Source organism: Hippichthys cyanospilos, chromosome 21, assembly GCF_059441005.1.
Source record: "Hippichthys cyanospilos isolate Australia breed blue-spotted pipefish chromosome 21, RoL_Hcya_1.0, whole genome shotgun sequence".
In the NCBI taxonomy this organism is placed as follows: domain Eukaryota; kingdom Metazoa; phylum Chordata; class Actinopteri; order Syngnathiformes; family Syngnathidae; genus Hippichthys; species Hippichthys cyanospilos.
In genome coordinates, this window is record NC_142389.1 from 9,771,029 (window position 1) to 9,797,342 (window position 26,314).

At 38.9% G+C, this 26,314-nt stretch overlaps 1 protein-coding gene across 7 annotated transcripts in view; it reads left to right on the top strand.

Annotated features, from left to right (window-relative positions):
• LOC148406570 (focal adhesion kinase 1-like) overlaps positions 1-26,314 on the top strand; it is a 45,426-nt gene that overhangs the window by 6,135 nt on the left and 12,977 nt on the right. For 2 of the 7 annotated variants that reach the window (XM_088404390.1, XM_088404393.1), the window contains exons 2-17: positions 8,688-8,714; positions 9,738-9,812; positions 9,888-10,282; positions 11,317-11,564; positions 12,693-12,865; positions 14,125-14,212; positions 14,418-14,497; positions 15,592-15,654; positions 17,013-17,067; positions 19,764-19,904; positions 20,674-20,751; positions 21,052-21,159; positions 21,234-21,351; positions 22,703-22,733; positions 23,344-23,408; positions 24,933-24,950. In XM_088404390.1, coding sequence (XP_088260516.1) covers positions 10,090-10,282; positions 11,317-11,564; positions 12,693-12,865; positions 14,125-14,212; positions 14,418-14,497; positions 15,592-15,654; positions 17,013-17,067; positions 19,764-19,904; positions 20,674-20,751; positions 21,052-21,159; positions 21,234-21,351; positions 22,703-22,733; positions 23,344-23,408; positions 24,933-24,950 — 1,459 coding nt within the window. In that variant the 5' untranslated portion in view covers positions 8,688-8,714; positions 9,738-9,812; positions 9,888-10,089. Of the gene's footprint in view, positions 1-3,927; positions 4,094-8,687; positions 8,715-9,737; positions 10,283-11,316; positions 11,565-12,692; positions 12,866-14,124; positions 14,213-14,417; positions 14,498-15,591; positions 15,655-17,012; positions 17,068-19,763; positions 19,905-20,673; positions 20,752-21,051; positions 21,160-21,233; positions 21,352-22,702; positions 22,734-23,343; positions 23,409-24,932; positions 24,951-26,314 lie in introns of those variants that run through there. The other 5 variants (XM_088404392.1, XM_088404394.1, XM_088404395.1 and 2 more) reach the window with 4 other exon arrangements.

The window sequence follows — 26,314 nt, forward strand, 5'->3', positions numbered from 1 at the left end:
AGTTTATATAATAACTGATGCCGTCAGAAGAAGTTGGAGCACTCATTTTTGCTAGGCTCTCATTTTGAGAGTAGTGGTTTTTATGTGGTGATAGTTTTTACAAAGCGTTACTCAGCAACACAATGGTCCGCAGGCAAAAGCCAAGTCACACATCAGCGTCTGCTTGGCCAATCATATGACCTCATTTTTTTGCTCCTCACGCTCCCACCAACACATACGCTCACACACACAACCCTGTCATAATAGAGAACATCTTCAATGGAACACCTGGATGCAAGCCAGAGTTATGACATCACAGTCGCACGTTTGGAGACCGTAAAGCCATAACTGGCGTTACCACTGCTGAGGTCAGGCATGGGTAAAATACCACTGTGTCTGTCTGTATGTGTGTGTCAGGGTTTATGTGTGTCTGGCTGCAAGATGAGTCACCCGCAAATGCTGTCCTTTTAGACAAAGGTTCATTGACCGTGGTCTTCATTCTCCATTCTTCGAGCTGGTTCCAACCCGTTTTAATGCGGTGATGTTCAGCAATACGCAGGCGGGAAATGCAGTGACTGATCAACATTTTGGATCCTTTTAGACACTCATCAAAATTGTCTTGCCACTAGAGGGCAATATTACTACACGAGGTTGAAAAGAGACGACATCCTATAGGATGGATGCGAGTCTGTGACATCTTGGCCTACTAATCCGGTGGCCCATTAATCTGCTTTACTCTTGAGCAAGTCCCAATTTGCCTTCCGGCCAGTTTGCCTGTTTTGTGTTTGGGAGCAAAGGGATTGTCTTTCTTATGTCTGATTCGATTATTGACACACTAAACACGGTACAATTGTAAATAGAGTTGTAGATCATTGTGACATACTCTATAACTTATAGACGCTGCGCCATACTTTGTGCATCATCTACTTAAGACAGATGGACGCCTTCCTTAAAGTGGATACACTTTTTGGGAGGGGAAGTACAGTTTTACAGTGCAGGATACAGTATATCCTTCGGATTACTGTGTTTGAACCTGACTACTCTTGAAACGAGTCTTCGAGAAATTTGAGTCACGCGGTTTTAAAAATGCTAAAGGCATATTACTGTACATGTCAGGATAAAATATTTTAAGTCAATCGCCCCAACAGTTGCTCATCCTCAGGATGACAGTAAAATACATCGGAAAGACCATGACAAGGCCAACTTCAAAATAAACCCTTGTTTACGAAATAATTTACGGACACAACTCCTTTGGTAAGCTTTTATTTTGTTGCTCCCGGTACAAACAACAGAAGATTGTTCTGAACTCACGTTCAATCGCCTATTTTGAGTACAAACAAACAACTTGATTACGCTGACAATGCTAGTGTTTATTGTTGGCTGGGGCTCTGTGAAAGCTGCGTCCAGCGTAAATTAGCCGCTAGCTAACAGGGCTCGAGTGCTGAATGTAGGGTGGTGTTTTAGCTGCAAACAAATTACGTTGGGATTGACATACCGCACCCATTTCCAGTGTTTACTGGTGGCTTGGGCTCTGTTATAGCTGTGTCTAGCATGAATTAGCTGCGAGCTAGCAGCACTTGAGTGCTCCATATAGGCTGGCTTTAGAGATCCAAATCACTTTGGGCATTTTGATGCTTACCATGCTGACTCCAATGTGCTGTTACAGCCGACAAATGTATTTCTTATAACAAAATTTATCGAGATTTGTCTAGAATCTAATGTTTCTAGAGAAGTAGTTTGGTACTAAGCAAAGTTTAAATTTAAGTTAAAAAAAACAAAAGATCATCAAAAATTCAAAGTTGGTCTTTCATAATAAAGTGGACACGTTATTTGGTTTTCTGTGTTTATTAATTGTTTTTGAAAAAATGTATTTACTTCAAAATAAAATATATTTTCTATTTTTATTGGAATACTCAATTTTCAATTTCAATTTTCTGTAGGAAATCTTAACACCAAAAAAGTGCTCGATAGCTGTCGTGCAAATTTACTCGCTATTTTTTTTTTTTTTTTTTTTTCAAACGTCAGCAGCAGTGGACTAAGAGCACATCTGCCTCATATATAAGTTCAAATCTCGGGTCGGGCCTTCCTGTAGGGAAGGCTGACATGTTCTCCCTGTGCTTGCGTGGGTTTTCTCCTGACACTCTAGCTTCCTCCCACATTCTCAAAACATGCATGTTAGGTTCGTTGAAGACTCTATAGTGTGAATCTGTGCAAATGTTCATGTGAATGCCTGGCAATAAAAAAAAAAAAAAAAAGATGTTCTTTAGTTTACTTTATGTTCTCCACATTGGTTAATTTGGGTCTCACTAAAACACCTGTCAGTTTCATTAATCTCAAAGAAAATGTAAGATGTTCCACTGGAAATTGCAATACCTTTGTTAAATTCATAGTCTGCCATGATGACCCACATTTACTTAATAAATAATCATTTCTTTTGCATATCTGTGTTGTGATTAAATTATGCTTTGTGGTGGAAAAATTCGGTCCAAACAGATTTCTATATAGGCAGTCAAGTGAACAGCAGGAGTGTCACTCTGTTCAGTCGGGCAATCGAGAATGTCACATTATGACTAATGGAGTAGCTCCTCGGGTGGTGTTTGTGTCAGGCAGGCGGAAGGGCCAAAGGCAAAACACACACACACCGTCCAACATGAGCTTGATTTCACAAGGATTTAGTAAATTTTCAATGAAACGTAAAACATTGTCAATTTTGACACGTTATAAAGATGAGGCATCATTAATCGATTTTGCTATTGATTAATCGTTATGAATAAATAATGAATTGAATTCTATTTTGTTTTTATAGACCACATGAAACATAAAAAAAGAAATATGGTCGTCCGTCCAGTAGGTCGAAATTACCTATACAAATGCAATAGTGGAGTCAACATTGTATGGCAATACACTACCACCTGTAGGCCTGAAACAGTATAACAGCAGTGTTCAATTTAACGTGTCGAGTACTTAATGTAATTGCAGTGATTTTCAACCTTTTCTTTTCCAATGATGTACTCCCTGTCAAATATATTTTTTCAGCTGTCTCATTTAACTGGCACAAAGCATATTTGTATGGGGGGGGCAAACAGAATTTCAATCTGATTTATTTACATTGGGAGCAATATTTGTTGTGGTATCTCTAGGCGAATTTATTCCACTCCAGAAGATCCCTCATAAAACTTAAACTTTTATTCCTGGGTCTTGGGCAGAGAACATTGCCATTGACAATTCATTCGTATGAAAGGTAACAAAATAGGTACACTTTGCAAAGGAATCACTGCAACACAATTTACCAAAACATTGCTTCATTAATCAGGCATAATTTGAAAAGGAAATTACAGTTTTTCTCATGGTGTTAGTAAGCATTAAGGTAGATTTGGCAAAATGTACCCATACCCTAATCCATCTATCCTAATGGGCTTTTTGTGCAATAGCAGTGTACAAATAGTAATATAAATCAATGAACTGAACTGTGTAGGAAGAACATGCAAAACTCACAAGAAGGCCAGAGCTAATATTCTAACTTGAATTTTCCATGTGTGACATTTGTGCTAACCACTAGTCCACCCTACTGCCCCAACCCAAAATCCTTAACCCCCAAATTTGTGGCCTCACCGTTCTGCCGTGTTTGCTTTGTCAGAAATAAACCTGTTTAACCTTTTTCAGTATTTTCTCTCTAACCTCATATTTTCAGTCATCTTTTGTAATTTTTTTGCAGATTGTCTTGCCAATGTGCCTCGTACATCTGGCTGCTCTCTTTCCCCCTTAATCCCGCTCCTGCTGGACAAAGATTCCCCCTCCCCCTTCTTCCTCCTCCATCCACTCGCTCATCTCCCTCCCCCTTATGGACTTCCCTCTCTCGCTCTTCCTCTCTCTCTCCTTCCCACTCTCCTCTTCTTCTCCACTTGTATGTGTCAGTGTAGCAGTAGTTGTAGTAGTTGTAGCGCGGGATTAGGAAGGAAAGGGGAAGGCCGGTTTGTAAACTGACACAGTGACCACAGAAGCCCAGCTGGGATTTGGGCTTTCCCAGTATAGTCTCCTTTCATTTGGTTAGTGGGAGGAATCTCGTTCTTCTTTTTCCTCTCTTCTGGACTTTAAATGGAGGGATTATACCATGGTAAGGTTTGACACAAGTTATTTAATACATGGGCTTGTATGCATGGGTCACATTCTAGTTGCTGAAGAGGAAATGTTCGCCGTAAATTGATTTGGTAGAACTCTTGTCACTTTGTGACACTTAATTTCAAAAGCACCATTTTTTAAAAAATTGATTAAAGCAGTCAAGCGCATATACAGTTGAAATACAATTTCAAGAGGTGACATAATCCTCCATGCTTATGATCAAGGGGCGTATGTTAAATGTCAAATGTCCGCATAGAAGGCTCAGAGTGTGTGCATGTGTGGGAAGTTGCGTGTGCAGTGGCTATGGATGCTGAATTAGAGGGTTGTCTTGCGCATTCTTAGAAAGACTATTCCTGCTTTTGTTTTGTGTGCTGCCAATATGTACATATATTTCTGTGTGTGTTGGTTTGTTTGTAGACCTGGTAAGCCAATTGTAGTTAACACAGATTCCAGCAAAAGTTCTTCATTCATATGTTATAGTTTATTGATGTTAGAAAAGTTTTATCACAACATTGTGTGCTTTCGGATGATTTTGACATATCAAAAACATGGCATCTTTTTGCCAATTTCTTTGGCTGGGTGTGGGAGTATAATAATGTTTTTAATTTATTGCGAGTACAAAATGAGGTTTAAATATAAATGTACATGTAAATAAATAAAATGTAAATATAAGTATAAATGGACGATTGTTGGCATACCACAGACCCACCTTGCCACCTATCCTATACACAAAGACACTGCCTTGCCTATTTGATGGCACTTGTACAGAAGTCCAAAATTGTAGTTGGTGTACCAGAAAATACCTTCAAAAGAGTCTTAGTGTGTGAGGGCAGCATATATCTTCAGACTTTGTTCACCGACAAGTGGGTTGTGCTTTTGACTGTACAGTACTGAACTTAACTCATTCGCTCCCATTGACGACTATAGGCATCTCAGATTTATTTTCATTGGGCTGGCAGTGAATTATTTATCTTATTCACTGCCAGACCAATGGAAAATATTTTTGACGTCTATATCCGTCAATGGCAATGAATGAGTAGACTGAATGTTACAGACAAATCTATTTAACACTTGTGCAGTATTTTGACCATTTTTGGGGCATTTCCTTCCACATCATTCTTGCCGTAAAATAGCCAGAGAATGGCGTACTCCGGGTTGTTGAGCCATGTTGAAATTTGACATTGTCCCCATCTGGTTGCAATTTCAGCTCCCTAGTGTCTCAATGCTTCCCTTTGATATGAAATGACTTTGATGTAAAGATCAACGATTTCGACGAAATAACCGACAAGGGGTAAACTGGGCATGTAGCGAATACGTTAATTAAACTACACTCTACTAATTAATAAAACCAATAAAAACTGCACTTTATCCATATACACAATGCTGGACTTTATTCTGATTTTGACTGAATTCTTGAAGGAATAAGTAGCTGTGATTTATTTTAGTCTTAGAATTAAAAATTTCCATTTTATACTATTTGAGAATGAAAATCAAAGTCACTGTTCTTTCTTTCAGTATTTTTTTTTTAAAATTAGACCATCTTGCCTGTGCCACCTGCTGATTAAAGACTTTTGGAATAGGCACCACCTATGTATGTATGTACTGTATGTATGGATGGATGATGGCTAATGACTGGATGGATAGATGGATATCAACAAAAATCATTGGAACACCAGATGAATTAGTGTATTAACTAGATAAAAAGGTCACTATCATGAAAAAAGATCTTTCTTTCATCCTTCATCAGTGCTGAATAAAACATGGTGTACGTACTATCAAGCCCTGCATGCTAACCCCATCTAACGTTATCGCTGCAACTCACGAGTAAGCGTGTGTGCTTTTGCAGATAAACGCTGACGAGCAGTCATGCGTTTGCATGACCTTATTATGTTTTATGCATGCAAGATTTATCTATGTAGAAAGCAGCATTTCATGTTTGCAAATCTCAACTTGAACGATCACGTAAATTACTTGGAATAGTACACAAGCTAAATATTTTGTGTGCAAAGTAGCCCTTAACTTTTTTTTTTTTTACCCAATAAAAATTGGCCAGTTAAAATCGTTTTGGAGAACAGATTAAAATGTCAATTTATCTACGTCTTGTCAATAAGTCACAGCTTTACTTTACATACAAAAGGCTTGATTTTCACGCTTCCCCGCTGTGTTTTTAACATGGCAGGTGTGCTCGTTGCCTCGAGCGCAATGCTGTTGAACGCTAGACTGCATGCTCCAGTAACACTTCTTTGTCCACAGGCTTGTAGACACAACTTGCACACTCTCTGTCAACGTGCAACATGAGGCAGTGGGGCAGTGACTTCAAAGTGTACACATATATATATATATATATATATATATATATATATATATATATATATATATATATATATATATATATATATATATTTTTTTTTGCTTTACAGAACAACTTGTTTTTCATTGAACTCAGCATCAGAGGGACAGATGGTATATACTCTGTCTGTCCATCAAAGGGTATATCTAAATGTAATTATGGGTACTTAAGACGCACGATGTCATGCTTTCTTAATCCACTACATAGACATTATTCAACATTTCTTTACTACAATAGTTTGTACTGAAAAGCACAATTACAGCCACACTAAAAACAAATGCAGATGGAGTTTGAAGCTTAGATATAATGGGTTGGAAAAAAAAGTCATAATAAATGTGTGTTAATGTGTTAAAATTTTAACGTTACGAAAATAGTTGTTGTTTAAAGCTGTAATAATAGATGAATGAAAGTGGATCGATTAATATTCTCAAACTATTTTAATAATCAAGTAATCGTTTAGAGCTACTGTTTAACTTAAAATTGTCAATATCATCTGATTTCAGCCTCTCAGCAGTAATTAGTGTCTAATTTATGTAGTCTGCTATGAAAGCAGAATGATGATCTTTTATGATTTAATTCAAATAAGACATTTGTAAGCATCTGCTTGAGAAACAATGCCCAAACCGGTGATTGAAGCAGTTAAAAAAAAAAAAAAAAAGTGAGTACATCAGTCCCCCTCATGTGGCAGTGGTTAATTTGTGTTTTTTTTTTTTTTCATTAAACAATACTAAATAAAAACTAATCAGGAAATAATGGGTTTGTTATACACTTGGATGCGAAATGAAATTTTATGTGATTATTAAATTACTTAGATAAAATAATCAATACAAAAATTGATTCTAAAAATATTTGATAGTGACAGGGTGATTGTAGTTAAATAGTTGGAATGCTTTGAGAAGCAGTATCGACAAAACTTTCAATATTTAAATTAATCAGTCGTACTATTTGATAATCTGCTAATGGTATGAAAATATAGTTACATCAAATATTCCTAGTTGGAGCCCTAATTTTATGCAAGTTAAAAAAAATTATGCTGTTTTGAGAGTTAAGTCTAACTTATGTTGGAAAACGTAAAGTTGGAAGCGTAAAATATTAAGCCAAAAAAATCTAATTGTGCAACAATGGTTGTATTGTGGCAATAAACAAGTCACTAACAAACTCATTATTATTAAGTTTTGTGACTTTCTCCTTTATTATGTCGATTATGGCAACATTTTGTTTTTTCATTTTTTGCGGCGGTCCCTCATAGAAGAATGACAAAGGGTTGTGAATTGTGCATCAGGAGGAAATTGTGCAAATCATAAAAGTCATCCCATTGAAGATATCAGTGATTGAAGGCCCTTTCTCCCTTCTCTGTATACACACACACACACACACACACACACATGGGTCTCATATTACGGTGTTGGTCGATAAACTATACGACCTGAGTTGGCACTTCCTCTCTGTGGCCTTTCTTTGCATTACATCATCTTTGCTGATGACCCCCTTTTGTCATTTCACTCTGAAGAGGCGTAAGTGCGTGTGTGTGTGTGTGTCGGTGTGTGTGTGTGTGTGTGTGTGTGTACGTGTCTGTCTGTCTGTCTGTGAGCACTTATCCTCTTGACCTAACTCAGGATCACTGACGCCCTAACTATGTGTTAAGGACCCAAAAGGCTACACTTGGATATCCTGTGAGAGAGGGAGATTGCGTTTGGCCTTTATTATAAGACACTGAACTTCTATATTCAGAAAGATCATCTGATGCTAAGGGGCATAGTCTCAATGCCTATAGTATCACGGGTTGCCATTTTTTAATTAATGAGGTTTTTTAAGTTCTCCGAACCGATTGGTTATCCTCAATCTTTATGCATAGATGTTTATCACTCGGGTATTGATTTAAAAAAAGCCTTATTTTTTTTGAAAAGCTGATGGTGCGCCTTATAATCAGGTGCGCCTTATATATGGAACAATATTGAGATTGGGATCTGTAGATAAGGAATGAACCGATAAAGTAAGCTTTACCTGTTTCATTTGTGTGTTTACAGTTGAACAAGGTTGCTCATATTGACATTGAATTATTATGCTATTGAGAGTTTAGTTATTATTGTTATTACTTTGAGTATTACTATATTGTGATTGAAAAAGTTTTAAAATGTCATTAATTGAGGGTGCGCCTTATAATCCGGTGCGCCTTGATAGTGCGGAAAATACGGTAATCTTTTGAACACAAGATTAACTGGCTTTTTTTGTCTTTCAGATATCTCCAGAATTGCCTACTACACAGGTGAGTGCCCCCTCCCAATTCCTTCCAATTTTATTTTGCTCATTATCATACAGCTTGCTTAAGGCTAAGGGGTTGAAGTGACCACCAAAGATTCCGCCTGACGGAGAACAGAGGAAATAATTTGTTTGCGCTATATTACTCAGAGGTCAATGCACCACGAAGGGCTCTAATTAGAAAGTAGGTTCCTTTCTGGTTGCCAAGTATATCCCCAAAGACTAGAGGGTGCAAAACGAAGTGAACCGAGCAGTTGAGCAGATTATTTATGTGCACTGGCATCAGGTCCGTTCATTTGTGTGCTAATAACACGTTGGGCTTGGGAACTTGGCCAAGCAAATAGTCCTTGATGAAAATATAAACTTTTACAATGATTTGCTGCTAAAATATTGAATTAATTTGGCATTAAAGAAAACATGCAATTTGGGGGAGAATACTCTTTGGTCTCTGTCATGCCTCTGTCTAAATTCTCAATGGATCAAGAATTACAGAACACTTTTGACCCCCCCCCCCCCCTTAAGTCTGCCAAAAATTTGCCTGTTTGGATGCTCTTTTAAGCCATCCTTTGAAAATGCTGGCTCTTTGCTCACCCAAGCTGCAAAGTAAGCAGACAACAGTATTATATAAAACAGCATATATTATACATAATACTGTAAGTGATTTGATAGGATAGCACGTGAACAGCTTGTCAGACAGGTGGAGTAGTTGCAGGAGTTGACCGCCATGCTATTTTTTTTTTTTTTACTACCTGAAAATGAACTCTCGCAAAGCACACAGAAGGCTTTAAGGTCACCCCCGTTGGATAAAAGTGGGAGGGCATATTCATTGAACACTTCAGTCTTTTAGTGATTAGCATATTTCTCCTGCTCCTCCTCTCCACTCCCTCCAGCTCCCCATTCAACTTTCACCCGTGCCGCGTTTGTCCTCTTTTTCCTCTCATTCTTCTCCGAGACAATGGTCGCCTTCCCTGTCCTCGCATCTCTGTTTCTGTCTCTCTCTCTTTCATTGCACACCACGCTTGCTAAACAGGAGGACGTCTTTCCATTGGCTCCTCGTTAATTGTCTCTAGTTGTCTCCGAGTGTCCGTCCACAGGCCTGGAAAAGGTGGATTTTTTTTTTTTGTCAATTCTTATTGCAGCAAGGGAGAAAAGCTTATCCAAATTCTCTCCCAAATGGCAGTCACGTCACACTTCCACGGCAACGGTGTAACTATGGAGCGCTGGCATGGGGCAGGAACGGACCGATAACAAACAGCGTGCTTGTCGTCAGAAAAAGGGGGCCGCTGTGGGGAGCGAAGAGGAGAACTTTCTGGACTCTGAGGATCTCAGGCTAAAGGACTCAAATGTGACGTCCTCAGAACTTTGAAAGGATTTTCTATGTTATGCCGCTTGAAGTGGCGGACCCCGTGTGTTCCTTTACATCACCCCCGCCCGGGACGAGTTGCGGCGTCATGCGTTTTTGTGAGGCCGCCAGCTGCCTGTCTGTGCTCGGTGGTGACGGACACAGCCACAGACTGACATGTGTTTCCATGGCGACGAGTGGCTGTAGCCCCTTTCCCATATGTTGGGGCCGAGGTAGGGCAGTAATTTCCCTAATAGAGAGACAAAAAAAAACAACCCTAAAATCTCTAATGAGATAAGCTTTTGTATGTCAGGTAATAGTTAGGTTTAGCCTGGGTTGTTCGATGAAGAAATTACGGTAGCATCTTTGCTGCATGTTGTACAGTCGCACATGCAGTGGATTCTTTTTTTTTTCCAGTAAATTTCAAACTATAATCCTCTACTTTTTTTCTCATGCTTTGAACGCTGCAGCTTGTAGTCCAGTGTGGCTTTTCTGCAGTTTGTTTATTTATTTATTTTTTTACTACACAATGAGGAAATCACATTGTAAACAAAGGGAGACAGAAAAAGATGCTATCAAAGTGTTGATTTTCAACTGCTATTTTACTCACTACCAAGGGGACCTCTAATGCTAAATGCAATCAGGCATTGTAGTACTGTTGTGTTGGTGTAGAATTCTAACAATCCGAGTGGGCCTGTGTTATGTTGAAAATATGTTGGTTCTGCTCTTACTTCTAAATGTGCAGATTTGTTCACTCTGTGTTGGTGTGTTGGTGCTGCTCTTATTTATAAACATGTAGTCTGTGTTAAAGGCATGATGTTGCTGTAACAAGGCAGTTTGGGGAAAGAAAAGTTTTAAATGAAAAACAAACATAAAAAAAAAACATCACAAAATACAGTTTCTGTTCAAATTTTGGTAGTGGGGCTTATAATCCAGTATGCTTTATAGACCAAAAAATACTGTGTCTAAAAACCCTTTATTATTATTTTTCCAGTTAATCTAGACTTAGAACTGCTATAAAGTGTTGTTGGGGCATTGTTTGCGTTATAATATTGGCAGTTTTAATCATTTTGAGATTTTCATGAATGCGTCAAGACACACAAATGACGACAGATGGCATTCCCAAATGAGTCGAATTCCAGGAAGTTTTTCAATGTCAGGAAAAATAAACTCCTGTTGTCCATTGTCTTGCTTTGCTCGTAGAATAGATGAACCTTGACCTGGCCCAAATCATCCTAACGTGGGAAATAATTTGCTTGTTTCTCAGAATATGACAGACACTTAGCTGCGGCGGTGTCAGCAGGGAAGACCATGGCGACGCCCTACATAGATCCCAACCTCAATCACGCCCTGCTGGACGGCGGCGGCAAGTCGCGGCTCAGTACCGGGGGGTCGGACCGTACAGCTGCAGGATCCGTGGACCGGGTCCTGAAGGTCCTCCATCACTTTGAGATCAACACAGAACTCAGCAGCTGGTCCTCGAACATCCGATACGGAGACGCTACAGATGTCCGGGTGAGATGTTGATCCTCTGCTAATTAATGACCTAATAATGTTTAAAATAAATAGTTTGGGGTCTAAAATTTGGGTCTACCAATTTTTGTTGTTGACACATCTTAGGTATTAAGTGGTGTTGTTGGTTTATTTTTTTTATTATTTTGGGGGGATGGATGCTGAGTTTTGTCAGAAAAAAATACAGATTACCGATTAATTGTCCGACTGAATGAAGAAAGTATAATGATTAAAATAGCCTTTGTTTTCTCCTGATGCATTCCACTAGGCTGCATTTCAGTTATATGCAGTTTTATTATTTATGAGCAGGCCTGGTACCTTTTCCCCTTTTTCTAGTTTTCCCTACAAATAGCAGGGCTCATCACTAAATACTGCATTTTATTTAAAAAAAATAAAAAGTCAGTTCACAGAGTGCATTGTGTGGAGCAATTAATGAAGTTATAAGAGAATAATCCTTGTCATATGTGCTTGTGTTATTTGTACTTATATAAGAGTCTTGTTTAACACTTGTACATGTAATTTATGTTGCACTGTGTATTTTATTTATTCATTTATTTTTTAAACAAACACTGACTTTAGGTTGTGTAGAAAGTATTGACATCTAAGTCTGCGCAACTTGCTTGCAGCTCACTTAGTCATTGCTTGTAAAAATTAATATTCAAATTTTCGTATTTATTTTTGCATTTTTTTCATGAAAGAAGGGTTCAGTGACTATGAAACTGGGTGGTGTTTGGTACTTCCAACATGATTAAGAACCACCGATCTAAATGAATGAAATTCAAAAACGTAAGCTCGGCAGTACATGATTGAAACTTCCGGTGGTGCCTAAACGTTAACCACACTACTGAAATAGTTAAGCGGTCTTCTTCTTTATCTAGGTCAAAACCCCCACTCCTTCCGGAGTTTTTACATGGCAACACACATGCTCCTTTAAGCATTAATGTGCATGTGATGTCTGGCAGATTGTTTTGGTGTGAACGCCATCTTAAATTTGTTGAATTTGGTGACAAAGCATAAAGCGAAACACCATGCAAACCCGCAGTACCATAGACTCACTCAACATTGTTAGTTTAATCCAGCACCTTTATCTTTGTTTTGTTTCATGTAATGTAACGCCTTCTTTGTCCACAGGGAATTATCCAAAAGATCCTGGACATCCACAAGGTGCGATGGACGTCGTGCTTTGGCCTGCGTCTCAGCAGCAGCGCCCAACCCAGAGACCAAGTGCACTGGCTTCATCCCGACATGGGCGTCTCACACGTTCGGGAGAAATACGAACAGGCGCGCCCAAACGAGGAGTGGAGGTGGGTGAACCTTTTTGTACAATGCGGTTTAAAGATTCATTTGCTGCTTCTCTCTGTGGATGAGGAAATATGTCATGTCATTTATATTTTAGAACAAGTCGAGGAGCTGGGAACTATAATTGGAGTTGGTTTTCATGATAACACAGCATACGGCCATCGTCAAGTCTTACATAGTGGACCTTATGATACTCATGTTCAAATTATGGTCATAACATCTTTTTTCGGGCTGGATTTCTGTAGGTAATACTGGGGTTTTATAAAAGAATGACAACAGTATAAACAATTTGAATGAGCAGGCTGTGTTAGCAAAAAGTCGTCAGGTTTTTTTTTGAGAAAGCAAAAAAAGGTCAGGAAATATTTATGAGAAAAAGCTGAACTTTATTTGCTTTTTTTTATGGTGGCAGACATGTGCTGACTTTAATTTAACATTTCCCTTCACATTTCTTTCTTTTGGGAGAAAAAAAAAACTGTACATCAGGGTAGATATTTAATGTCACAGTAATGGTAGAAAATGCTTTGAAATGATTTGTCTTGTTCTTGTTACCATTTTTTATATTGCAAAATCGTGGCACTTAAAGAATGGTGTGTAGACTTTGTATATCCACTGGTTGCTGACATCACCTAATTTGTCAATGGAAAGACTTTTTTTTCATCTTTACCTGTCCCTTAATTTGGTGTAGGTGTGTGTTTAAATATTATTTGAATAAGAAACCAATGATGAATATTTCCTCATGCAAACTACTGGGATTCCAAGCCTGAAACTCAAAAGTGTGAAGCATGTGTGCTACCCCAAAAAAAATTCTAAAAAATTCTCATTTCTCACAATTAGTCATCAGCTTACTTTCCAGTTTGACCAAGCCACAGCTAGCTTCCTTAAGCAGTGTGCCTGTCGCAAATGGAAAAGCAGCAGGCATGATTTACTGCAAACGCCTCATGAAAAATCCAGCGGGCCCCGTCTGTTCTGTGGTGGAGTGAAAAGCTCGTGGATCACTTTTATTGTGGCGCTTGCCTCTAATGCCATTGTACATTTAGGACCTTTTGCTCCATGGACTTATAAAGAGACAAGGAAGCAGATGTCACCTTTGTCCGACTAAGTCAACAATTCTTTTCTGCTTGTGTGATGACGGAAGACCTTTTCTCACCATGTCATACCCTCTGATTTGCTTTTAGAATTGCATGACAGGCCGAATCAAACGCTCCAAAGGTCCCGCAGTCTGGAAGTTGCACACCCTTTCTTTAAACAATCATCTTCTCTGCAGGTACGAACTGAGGATCCGATACCTCCCCAAAGGCTTCATGCAGCAGTTTACAGAAGACAAACCTACACTCAATTACTTCTACCACCAGGTACAGTCGCACATATTCACATATTTCATTTTTCACCATGAGACATATGGCGCTGATTGCAGGCTGCGTGTTTGCCTGCAAGTCATCTAGGTCAGTGGGACTGTTTGTGTTTGTCAAAGTGCCATTTGTTGCTCGGCGATATAAATATGTCAGCGTCTTTAAATAAACATATGCGTTTGTGGCTTATGTGTCATTTGGCACCCAGGTGAAAAATGACTACATGGCGCAAATCGGAGATCAAGTGGAGCAAGATGTCGCCCTTAAACTGGGATGCCTGGAGATCAGGTGAGATGCACGCTGTGTACTTTTAACCTATTGCTGTTTCCCAATGAGAACAAAACAAAAAATATCTCAAAAACCTGTATTTCTGATAAGAGTTTTCATCCATGGATTAAAAACAATCCTAGGATTTTAAATTCCCTATATTGTTTCACTAACCATTTAATTGTTTTAAATGGTAACAAATAGTTTGTTGCTGTTCTATAAAATCTTTAAAAAACATTTTTCCTCAACTTTTTTTTTTAAATATATTTTTATTACTCAAAGTATGAAAGGCACATTTCTGAGCTTCATTGGCTGGGGGGAAAAACGTATTCCTTCGCTACATTGTGATTCAGTGACTGCGGCTTCACTCTGTTGTGGATTTTCTTTTAAGACGATAACTTTTTCTGTTGCAGTTTTATGCCTCTATTTTTTTCCTATTTTCTTTCTTTTAAATAAGACTGTTGAAAAAAAATAGTAATTTTATTCATTAACTCATTCACTCCCCCAAAGGTTTTAATATGAAATTCAGAAATTCATTACCAGATATCTATTTATATATATTTCATTCATTTTTCTGTGTTGCGCTTGAGAAGGGTCCAAAATATGCTGGTACTGAATGAGTTAAAAGAGAAACCTCCGTTACATACATTTTTATTTATAACCATATCTATTTTAGGTTTACCTCACTAATTTATAAGTCAGACCAGGCAAAAGAAAAAAAGCAAATTTTTTTTTTTTAAACATGTTATAAAAAGTTCAATCTCCAACCTTCGCAAATTTTGATTACTGTGGGTATTACAATCATTTGTTGGTGTCCCTTTAAAGTAATGTCCAAATGTATTTTTTAGTGGGGGGGGTATCCAAAATGTAACAAAAACAAACCTGCTGGCTTGAAGCAGTGCAATTCACTATACTGTCACTATTTACACATTAATCACTTAATTTAAACAGCTTTATTAATGTTTTTGGATCCTGTTCTTGTGTTGAATTCCATTAGAATTTGCAGGTATACATAAATTAATTTATTTCACTGGGCTCCACTGACAGATCTGGGGCCTGCTCTTTAGCAAGGATGATTTAATCCTCATCCAGATGTGCTCTGCTCTGATTTCCAGGAGGTTCTTTAAAGAGATGAGAGGAAACGCCCTGGATAAGAAGTCCAACTATGAGCTACTGGAGTAAGTACTTCAGGATCATTATTTCCAGGCCAGCACTGATCCAGCTTCAACCCCTTGTTAGCATGTTGTGCAATTCGGCCCGTTCCATACGTTTGTGTTTATTCACGTTCAATATGGCAATTAGTCATAATGGCAAAGCCTCATCATGCTCCGTGAGACAATCTGCCGACTGGCGCTAACAATCCGGGTGTCTTAACAAGGCCGCTTGGCTCAAATTCTAATGAGCAGCCCGATTCAGCAGTCATTTTTTTCTTTCGATGCCTACAGCCTAATGAGCTCGCCATTGAACAGAGAAAGAATGTCCAGTCGTTATATATCCTGCTCCATGCTCATCTGATGTCTTTGTCCCCTTTGCAATCTTGTTGTCGTGTCTCAGTCTGTCCCTCGTCCTCAAAACGACAGCTTTCTGCCAAACACATCCGCGGGGGGAATTTCAGAATCCCCGGCCTGTTTGAACATTCTCTATTTTATCAAAACCTCTCGAAGCAAATTTTGCTCTACTCAATGTTTTCTTTTTAAATTTGTATAGGTCCATGGGTAACTCAGCATACAGTTGAACATAAGCAGTTAAAAAGACATGCAGTTTGATTTTCAAGTTGTTTTATTGAAAAAAAATATTATCCCATAGGAAATAATGAAAGGTGAATAAATCGGATGCAGGTTTAAACATTTTCTACCATAAAACCTTTATAAACTGTACTGATGGTTTCCTTGAAGTAACACTTTCAGTTAAGCTCTGTATAATAAGAATAAATAAGACATAAAGTAAATACCATAAAATGCCCGATATACAGTTTAGGCAAACTGTTCAATTTCATTTTAGTCATCGCTCATTATGCTAACAGCCACTGTTATTATTTAAGAACCAAACATTCCTCGCTACCACACGAGCATGCAGAGCAGTTAGCTACTGAATAATGAGTCCAAATAAAGCTGAAATAAAGTAAAACTACTCATGTTTTGACGTTAAAAAATGTATGCCCCAGGTTTCTAGACTTCCCTGCTTATTTTTTAACATCAGTCTTTATCGATTGTGCGACGAGCTACAGTATATGTTATGAAGCATTTGGTAAAATTAGCATTTTGTTATGATTTGTAGTTCTACTTCACATTTTATTATTTATCACAATATTTTAGTCACCATGAAAGAGACAGAAAAATAATCCATAATAGTGCTGTACTCAATTTTGACTTTGCAATGTAAACTGATTCATGAGTCAAGCTCATCACTTTCTGCTTCCTACATCCACTTATGCAACTGAGCTCAGATCAGATAGCAACAGTTAACATTCTTGGGAGTATTTACCACATTCTAAACATTCCCTCTTCTCTCTTGCCATCTGAACCCCTGTACACAGGAAGGATGTTGGTTTGAGGCGTTTTTTCCCCAAAGACCTGCTGGATTCTGTCAAGGTGAGAAGCACAATAGTAACAACATTTGGATTAGTTATTATTTTGAAGTCTCAGTTTTCATTGAAAAACTGACTGAGTTGTTTTTTCTCTCTGGGTAATGTAAGCTCACTAAAGTTTAGAACTGCGTTGTGGCTTTGTAGCTTGTTTTTATTGATATGTAGCATGTTAAAAAAAAAAAAAAATGTTAACATTTACTCATGTGGCGGCGCAGTGGTTAGCATGTCCGCTTCACAATTCAGGGAGCAGAGTTCAAATCCACCTCACTCTGGCCTTCCTGTGTGGAGTTTGCATGTTCTCCCCAAGCCCGCCTGGGCTCTCTACGGGCACTTTGGCTGCCTCCCACACTCCAAAAACATGCATGGCAGGTGTCTTGGACATATTAAATTGTCTTTATGTGTGATTGGATGCATGAATAGTTGTTCATCTCTGAGTGCCCTACAATTGTCTGGCATCCAGTTCAGTTTCCCAAGCCTACTGCCCAAAGTCAACTGAGATAGGCACCAGCAAGCCATGTAAAACAAGCGTGGTTAAAACCGTAACAATCGTATAAACAAAGACGATAAATACAAAAAAAACTAAAACAATCCTCCTTATGCTGAGTCAAAAGCCAAAGAATAAATTTACAAACAAATTTACTGACTATTACGTATGTCCCAAGTTTGTACTGTTTTCTTTGCATGCTTGAAACTAATAAATTTAATGTTATTCATGTTTAGATTTTGCTTTTGGCTCGATCACGGATGTTTTTGTGTGCCGGTATAATAGCGGTGTCAGTGATAAATTTACGGCACACTTTTACGGGGAGGGTGTGATGAAGAAAGGCGCAGTGACCCCAAAAGGTCCTGATGGCGGCAGGCGGCGGGGAGACAGATGCTCTGCAGAGGGGCGCACCACCGCTCGTGCGCAACCCCCGGGGTCACGTTTGAACCCACTTTCTCTTTCCAACAATGAGGAAGGAAAGGGGGAGGTGCCCACCTCCTTTTCCCGTATGTCTATCAAGCCCAGCTGCATCCCCATTACACTATTCTTCCCATCAGCTACCCACATTTTTACCTCTTCCTCACAAACATGGCAACATAATGCCCCCCTCCCTTTCTTGAGGCACCCACACACGCAGTCAACATCCATAAATTGTCAGTTTGGACTTGAATGCAGATGTCAGTGTGGGTGTCGTACTTTCGCAGTGTTTGAATTGTTTTGACTGAAAGTGATTAACACACATCTGTTACGGTGATCTGCAGACGTCATTTTTAAAAAGTGTGGCCATTCCTATGTGGGCTACACACTTTCCCCGTTCTCTCATTTTTATTGATGGTGAGTGAATGCTGGGGGACTTTTTATACAAACACTCAAGAAAAATTGTTGTGAACATCCGCAGTTGTTTGATGCGAGGCGTGTATGTTATTGAGGTGTCACAGCTGTCAGTTCTGTGGCTGTTTTTTGAAAGGCTATAAGGGAATGGGAGCCATTTAATGGGATTATTGTTTTTCTCAATAGACTCCACTTGTCACACACACGTGCAAAAAAAAAAACAGATGGCTATGGTAGTAAAGGGTGACTGATGTCAGGGCTGGTCAAAGCCTTCTAAAGAGTCCATTCATGTTGACAGGTTGGCCAGCATGTTGAGTTAAAAAAAAATACTTTGAGGCATTATAGGCAGTTTAATGACCATGACTGCTTGTGTGCGCCTCCAAGTGGCGCTAGTGTACATGTTGAGACCAAGCCTATTCATCTATGGCCACTGTAGTGGACATTTGATTTTGGTCTTTTGACTCATACAAAGAGCCCTCCTGAGTCCTAGTGTGCTTAATGGTGAACATCCTGGCCTTGGGATGCAATTAGGTTTACTGTCTTGCTGAGACAAAATGGACACAATATTGGTTGTAAATAAACAGACTGGCTCTCATGATGATATGAGCGAGGGGACTGTGTGTGTACCGCGGTGTTTCATGTATAAAGTTAATGGTTAGGATGATGCCCAACTTTAACTCTTTTGAGGCCAGCCAATTAAAAAAGAAAAACAAGAAAAAAAAAACTGCCAACCTAATTTTGATTGAGCATAGTTTTTTTTAACTTTCCCAAAGATTTTCCTTGCCCATTCCCATTAAAAATAAGCAAAACATTCCTCTCATGTCAACGTGCAATGTTAACAGATTGTATAAAATCGTTTCCTCCTTTGGCAACCTTGTCTCTTCAATTATTAACACGCCATAGCTGCCTTGTGTAAATCTGCATGTTCTCTAAATCCACTTTGAGCTCAACCTCCAAACTCTATCTCCTTTAATCTCTTTTCTTAATCTATATAGTGAGCTAGTCACAGTTTAGCTGGACTTCTTTATTCTAACATCTTTAGCCGAACACCATAACCGCCTAAATTGTCTCTGAATGTTTTCGGAAAGCAAGAATAAAAAACAACAGGTACTAAACGAGACTGATTTTCTTGATTCAATCTTTACAGATTAATTTTACATGAATGACTGGCAACCTATAAAAAATCAAAATGCTTCAAATCCTTTTAGACTGATGAAATTTAGGTGGGGTTTCACAGAATTTTAGCCAATACAACAATGTGTTTACGCTGAAAGGGATGAATTGGGACATTTTGATTCCCGTCACTGCCCATCTGTCCATGCTCGGGGTAACCGGTTTGTTATGTTATGGTAATAGTTGGGTGCACTTTATTGTCTCTCCTTCAGGCCAAGACACTTCGTAAATTGATCCAGCAGACATTCAAGCAGGTCGCCAACCTCAACGACGAGCAGTGCATCCTCAAGTTCCTCGAAATCCTGGCACCCATCCACCGCTATGACAAGGAGTGTTTCAAATGCGCCCTTGGGGTGAGTCGGACTTGGGTTCTTAATGTAAGGTCGACCTCTTGTGGTGGTGTTCGGTATATTTACTTTTCAGAGTGATCGCTTTTACATTTTTGGCCGTACTATTTACTCTGTGATATTTTAAGTTCTCAAAGGGCGCTCAATGAAAATGTTCAACTGTTTATTTTGTATTAACCCCTTCACTACAATTGACTGTTCTTTACGTCAACGATATTTACCTTTCCAATGATTATGCTAACTCATTTGCTGCCATTTACAGTTAAGTCAAAAATCGTTTTTAACTTGCAGTGAGTTAGTAAATAGCCAAAGAGTGTTAACATGCAAAAAACTATAATAACGACTTCACTATTGCAGTAGCAAAGGTTGGTGAAAGACTATGGCTTGCTTTTTTTTTCAACTTATTATGAATCACTTTGCAAGTGAGCCCTGAAAATGTTTTGAACTACTTGCAAATGCCACAAGATGACGACAAAACACTTTCTTTCAATTAAATAAGGCTAAGGTTCATGAAATTATTAAATTAAATGATGGATTGATGAATCCTCTCTTCAAAAGTGTCTTAGCCTATAGACGCCACAAGATGGTGCCAAAGCATTTAAATGTTATGTCTTTGGCCTGATGACAGTAAATGGTAAATATCAAATAAGTTTTTTCTGCACATAATGAAGCGAAAGTTTCCAGATTCCCCCCACAAAAAAAACCTGCAAATCGGCAAAATTTACAAAAAAAACCTGTTAATTTTTTGGGATTCACTTTTTTGCCGTTTTTGCAGTCAAGCTGGGTGATCCAGGTGGAGCTCGCAATCGGACCTGAGGAAGGTATTAGCTACTTGACAGACAAGGGCTCAGCGGTACGTAAAAGTTTGCATTTTTTTACTTGTTTTCGGGGTGCTCTATCAACAGAACCTATATAGAATGGAACGCGATAAGTAATTGTAATTACAATTAAGATGAATAATTGTAATTGTAATTTTGGCCATAATCATGTAGCCTTGGCCGGGGGCAACTTTTATTAGATGTGAGCGTTTATTTTTACAAAAAATAATTGATTTCTAGTGAAACTAGTTTACAGCAAAATAAGAATTGAGAAGTTGATTATCTTCCCAGAACGTGGTTGAACACAAGTCTCAAATGTCGTTTCCTACCAACAGCCAACCCACCTGGCTAACTTCACCCAAGTGCAATCCATCCAGTACTCGGCCATGGAGGAGAAGGACAGGAAAGGAATGCTGCAAGTCAATGTCGCAGGAGCTGCTGAGGTACCAAAGAGTGGCGCTGTATGTCACATGCAGGTCTTTAGAGATGACCGACCTTTCTATGTGTGTTCGCATAGCCCCTCACTGTCACGACAGCCTCCCTCACCATGGCTGAGAATTTGGCCGATCTGATTGACGGCTACTGTCGGCTCATCTCCATGGAAACGCGCTCCTTCATCGTCAGAGTTCAGAAAGGTAGCGGTTAGTTTTATGCTTTTTCTGGTTCAGTTGCTCAGAATTTGAATTTCGGTCAATTTTATGTGTTAATTATTATACACTCATTGGAAACGTTTAACCAACTTAAGCTCTTGTGTTTTATGGACCTGTGTCTGTAATAAATATTTCATTTGATTGAATACGCTTGCGAAATATAATGAGATCTAGTATACGAGCTCTCTAAGCTGTACAAGTAACATTTGACTCTGAAAATATGCCAACTTTTAACTCACAAATGTCTTTTAACTCTGAAATGTGTGATCGGCATAATACTTAATATTATTCATTTAACTAAATACAGTGCATGGCTCGAAATATGTATCGATTTAAAAAAAAATGCAGAGCAGTGTTTTCATCATCAACTTAATTTGAAGAGCAATTTTCTAATTTTTTTTTTTTTTTTTTATCCCAAAAGAACCCAGGCACAATTTTTTAATTAAACAATAATATGACAATATTAACAACTTATTATTTATATTATTATTATAATTACAATCATTAATGCTCAATGCTTCAACTGCCTTTTATTCTGTAAAAGTGAAATGTCTGACTGCAGTTGAATGCGCCATACGTCTTGTCTCCAATGTCGGTATCTACTGGAGACTTGGTAAGCCATGTGGAACACAACCAGCACTCCGAGGAAAACAAAAAACGCTGATAAGATTATTGCATTGACTTCCACGTATTATTTGGTGTGTTTATTTTATTTGGCCTATGTGGCACATTTGTGGCATTTTACGTAATGTTGTTGAGCACTCATTCGAAAACCATTTCAACAGGTGGTGATCACTTGTTTCTCAGTTTAGTGAGTTCCATGTATTTTGTATTAGGTGTAATGTAGAAAAGTTACACAGCAAACATTGATGCAAAACCGCTTATTTCGAGCCTTGCAGTGTTGCCTTAAAGGGTCACCGTGTAAGATTTAGACCGTTTTTCACTATGGACAGCATGAGGTGCTGCATCTACCATTGTCTGTAGCTATTACAAACATGGGGGCCTCGGAGAAGTGCCACACCCCATGTAATATAATTTAATGATAACTAGACCCATGATCATATTCAAAACATACCGTTGGTCGTTAAGAAGACATTTATTTGCAAGTCTTTGAAATTTAGAATAATCTAATTTATTCCTTTTTAATGAAAAATGGTCTAAATTTTACACAGTGTCGCTGTAATTTATAAGTTTAGCCAGTTCCCGTAATAAAGTTTTTATAAAGGTTCAATTTGAGTATAAATGTTGTAATTTTACAATCAGTATTTTGTTCCTGTCACTAAACATTTTTTTTTACCGTTGTAACTCATATTGTTGTTATGTGTTTGTCCTCTAGAGGGCGAGAGAGCGCTACCTTCCCTTCCAAAGTGAGTACCGTTTGCTTGTAATTTTTTTTTTCTTTTTGTAATTACGAAAATAGCTATTACCTGATTATGAAAATAGCTGTTACCTGATGAGCACATTTGTCTTCAGTTACTAACTGGTTGGACATCAGTAACTCTGAAGGAAATTAATGCAGTCTTACAAAAAATTGAAAGTCCACTTTCAATTGACATAAATTATATGTAACATTTAATGATATAATAATGTTGTATGTAACATTTAATGTTATTCCACTAACAGCCTTCACCATCTGCACTTGACTAAATAAAAGCCTACTACATGAAGAAATTGTGTTTATCCCTTAATTGGTGGATCCGCGTTTCACTACCTTGAGCTTTTATTCAGTTTAAACTCAAGTGTCATTCTCTCCACCTCTCTTTTTTTTTTCTTTTTTTCTTGTGAGTACCTTTCTCTCTTGCCTCATGTCTGGTCAAATAAGGAGATAAGTTTGGCAGCCAAATAGTTTCCATTTGTGCAAGTCTCCTCCTCTTTTCCTTGGCCACTCACTCTTCCCTTCCTCAGGCCACCACAGAAAAAAGGCAGAGATAATTGCCGCACTTTGGGTTGTGAACGCATAAATGTTTCTATTTGCAGGTTGTCTAATAGCGAGAAGAAGTTGGAAGCGGTGAAGAGTGGAGTGAGAACAATCTCCGTTTCAGGTAAGTCAGGAAATGCTGCACTCGCTCCGTCGTATGTTCCCAAGTGAGTCCTCTGCTCTTTCCATTTCCTCCAACATCTGTTTTTTCTCTCATTGTTCCTGTCTTGTCTCCTCCGTCCTGTTTGTTTACCTCTGCGCTTGGCCTCTTTCTGCACTCTGTCCGTCTTCCATTCACACCATCTTTTTTCCACAACACCTCCCCTTTTTACTGGGATTGGCCGAAGACCTGGTGCCGTCGACGCCTCCCAAGCCAGCCAAGGCGCGACGTTTCCTCCTCCCCTTTGTCTTCTGTTCTGATTCGCCACCCAATGGTATTCCTTGTGATGCCACTGCTTCGTCAAATCGTACTCATTTTGAGTATAACTCAACTAACAAAGTCATTGTGTTTATTCCCATTCGTGAAGGGGAATTTTAAAGACAAAAGGATAGCAGAGTGTAGTAATGATTTGCATGTCTGCCTCGCATATGAAAAGGTTCTTGATAGGAAGCCCTACTTGGCCCATTTTTTTGCGTCCCTGGAAATTCGGGTTTTCCACCACATTCCAAAAAAAACATACGTCAGGATATTTGAAAACTAAATTAGCCACAGGTGTGAATATTTACCAGTCCTGGGTGTACCCCAAATCCACCTCTCAAACAGTATGTCATAACAGATTCAGTAGTACTACATGAAGCTTTGTTTCAATAGCGCTATTAATATTAGCTTTGCAAGTGGAGAGCAACAGAGCAGTAAAATGATGAGTTCAGCGCATGCCTTGATTCTGATGTCACAATTAATCCGGCCAATTCCAAATCCTATAATTTGTCCATGTTTATAGCCTGTTGATTTAAAGTGACAGAGGTGATTTCACGGCCAGGAAAGAAGACTTTTGCGATTATGATCGGCCAAGGCGACAGCCGCAGCTCCGTGTAGTGAGCCATTAATCTGAACGGCAGCCGAAATGCTGCAGACATTTTCCCAACGTTCTCAGCTGGCCGCTTCCAATTTGACACGTAGGCAAAGCACATATTCACGTTTGTAAATTTGCGTAGCATTGCACTCAAATTAAAATATTTGATTACAAGCTATTCAATTATTTTTGCTTGGGAGGATGAACGATCAAAAGTATTGGAACACTTCACCGTGAAAATATTGTGCTTCTGCTTCCTGTTTGCAGCCTTAACAGCTTCCACTTATCTGTTGGACAGAATTTTGGCGTGTTTGTGGATTTTTTTGAGAATTCCTGAGCGCATCTAACTGTCTGCTTTCTGAAATCCGCCACTGGAATTGCAGCCTTCACCTCGGCCACTCACACAAATATTTACAAGTGGCCGCAGACTGCATGGTGTGCAAGCCACAGTGGCGTCTCGCATCCTGCCGCTTTGTTAACGTATTTATTGGAGCTTGAACTAACTGCTTGCGTGTTTGGCTTTGCAGATTGCGAGGCAGCCATTTTGTGACACGACTAACCTCTGCTCTCTTTTTCTATCTTTCCTTGCCTTCTCCCTCCTCCTCTGCTCTTGCATGCTCTCCCGGACGCTGCAGAAGATCGTAGCGGGGATGGTAAAGTGATCAATATCTATTCTTTCTTATTTCATTTGTGAAACTGCAATAACCACTTTTCAAACCAGTTTTACATCATTTTAATGCAATTATATGCCTTGATGCTGAAACCAAATAGTACATCACCAGAGCAACTATGGGATGTTTCTCTTTAAGGGAACTTCTCCAAATGTGTCCCTCTCTCCACACACACACACACACACTCACACACACACACAATCATGCACACGTGGCCTAACACATAATGTACAAAGACATGGCGAGAGAGAGAGAGGTTTTCTGGTTTCAAGCGATGCATTCCTGACTATAATGGGCAAACGCACACACTAAAGGGAGACTGGAATTTGAAAAGCCAAGGGTTGTTTTGTGTTTCCCTGACTGGAATGCTTTATAATTAGATCAACCATAAGTAATGTAAAACAGCTCATAATAAAATGTGAGTGATGCGTCTTTTCCCATTTTTTTCTCCCAACTTATTTTTAAACCTTTCATATTGTATTTTCCAAACACACTGGAACCTCCACAGTTGAACCCAACAAAAGTTGCATGATTAGAAAATACCCTAAGAGTCAAAAATTGAGGGTGCTGTCTCCTATCACAAACACTTGATGTACGACTGGGCCAGTGGCGAGTATGGATTACCTTCTCATGCATAGGTGGCAAAGTGCATGCAACCTGCTTTAGGGAAAAAAAACTAAATTTTCACTTATGAAGGCAGCACTTCATCAAGGAAAAGTACATGCAGCTTATCAGAATCTAACACTGGTATAGCTAATGTTCATTTTACCGTCCAACAAAACTTACTTTGGCTCTGAGCTGATCTGCTTTTTGGACCAGTGTCATCTTGCCATTTTGTCTTAATTCATTTAAATTAGCAGCACTGTTCATCATATGGCCTCAGATTGCTAATATGAAAAAATGTGAGTAACTGAAAATTTTTAAATTGAAAAAAATTGAAATTTGAAAAGAAAAATGTACTCTTCCTGTGATGGAATTCCGAAGCATTAAATTTGAGGCTTCCTGGTGCTTACGTTTACTAGCTGACTCCAGGCAGTAGACGGGGGACAGACTGAACTGGTTGCCAGCCTATTGTAGGGCACACAGAGACGAGCAACCATCCACGCACCCAATAACACCTAAGGACAATTAAGAATGTCCAATACACCTGCCATGCATGTTTTTGGGATGTAGGAAGGAGCCTGAACTGGAATCAACCTCGGGTCTCTTAACTGTGAGGTGGACGTGCTAACCACTGCTCCACCGAGCCACCCTCTGTTTGCGAACCACTCGTTTGAACTGTAAATATACCACTATGAAGATCCTAAAATAAGTTTCACTTCCAAACACATTGCATTCAAAAAATA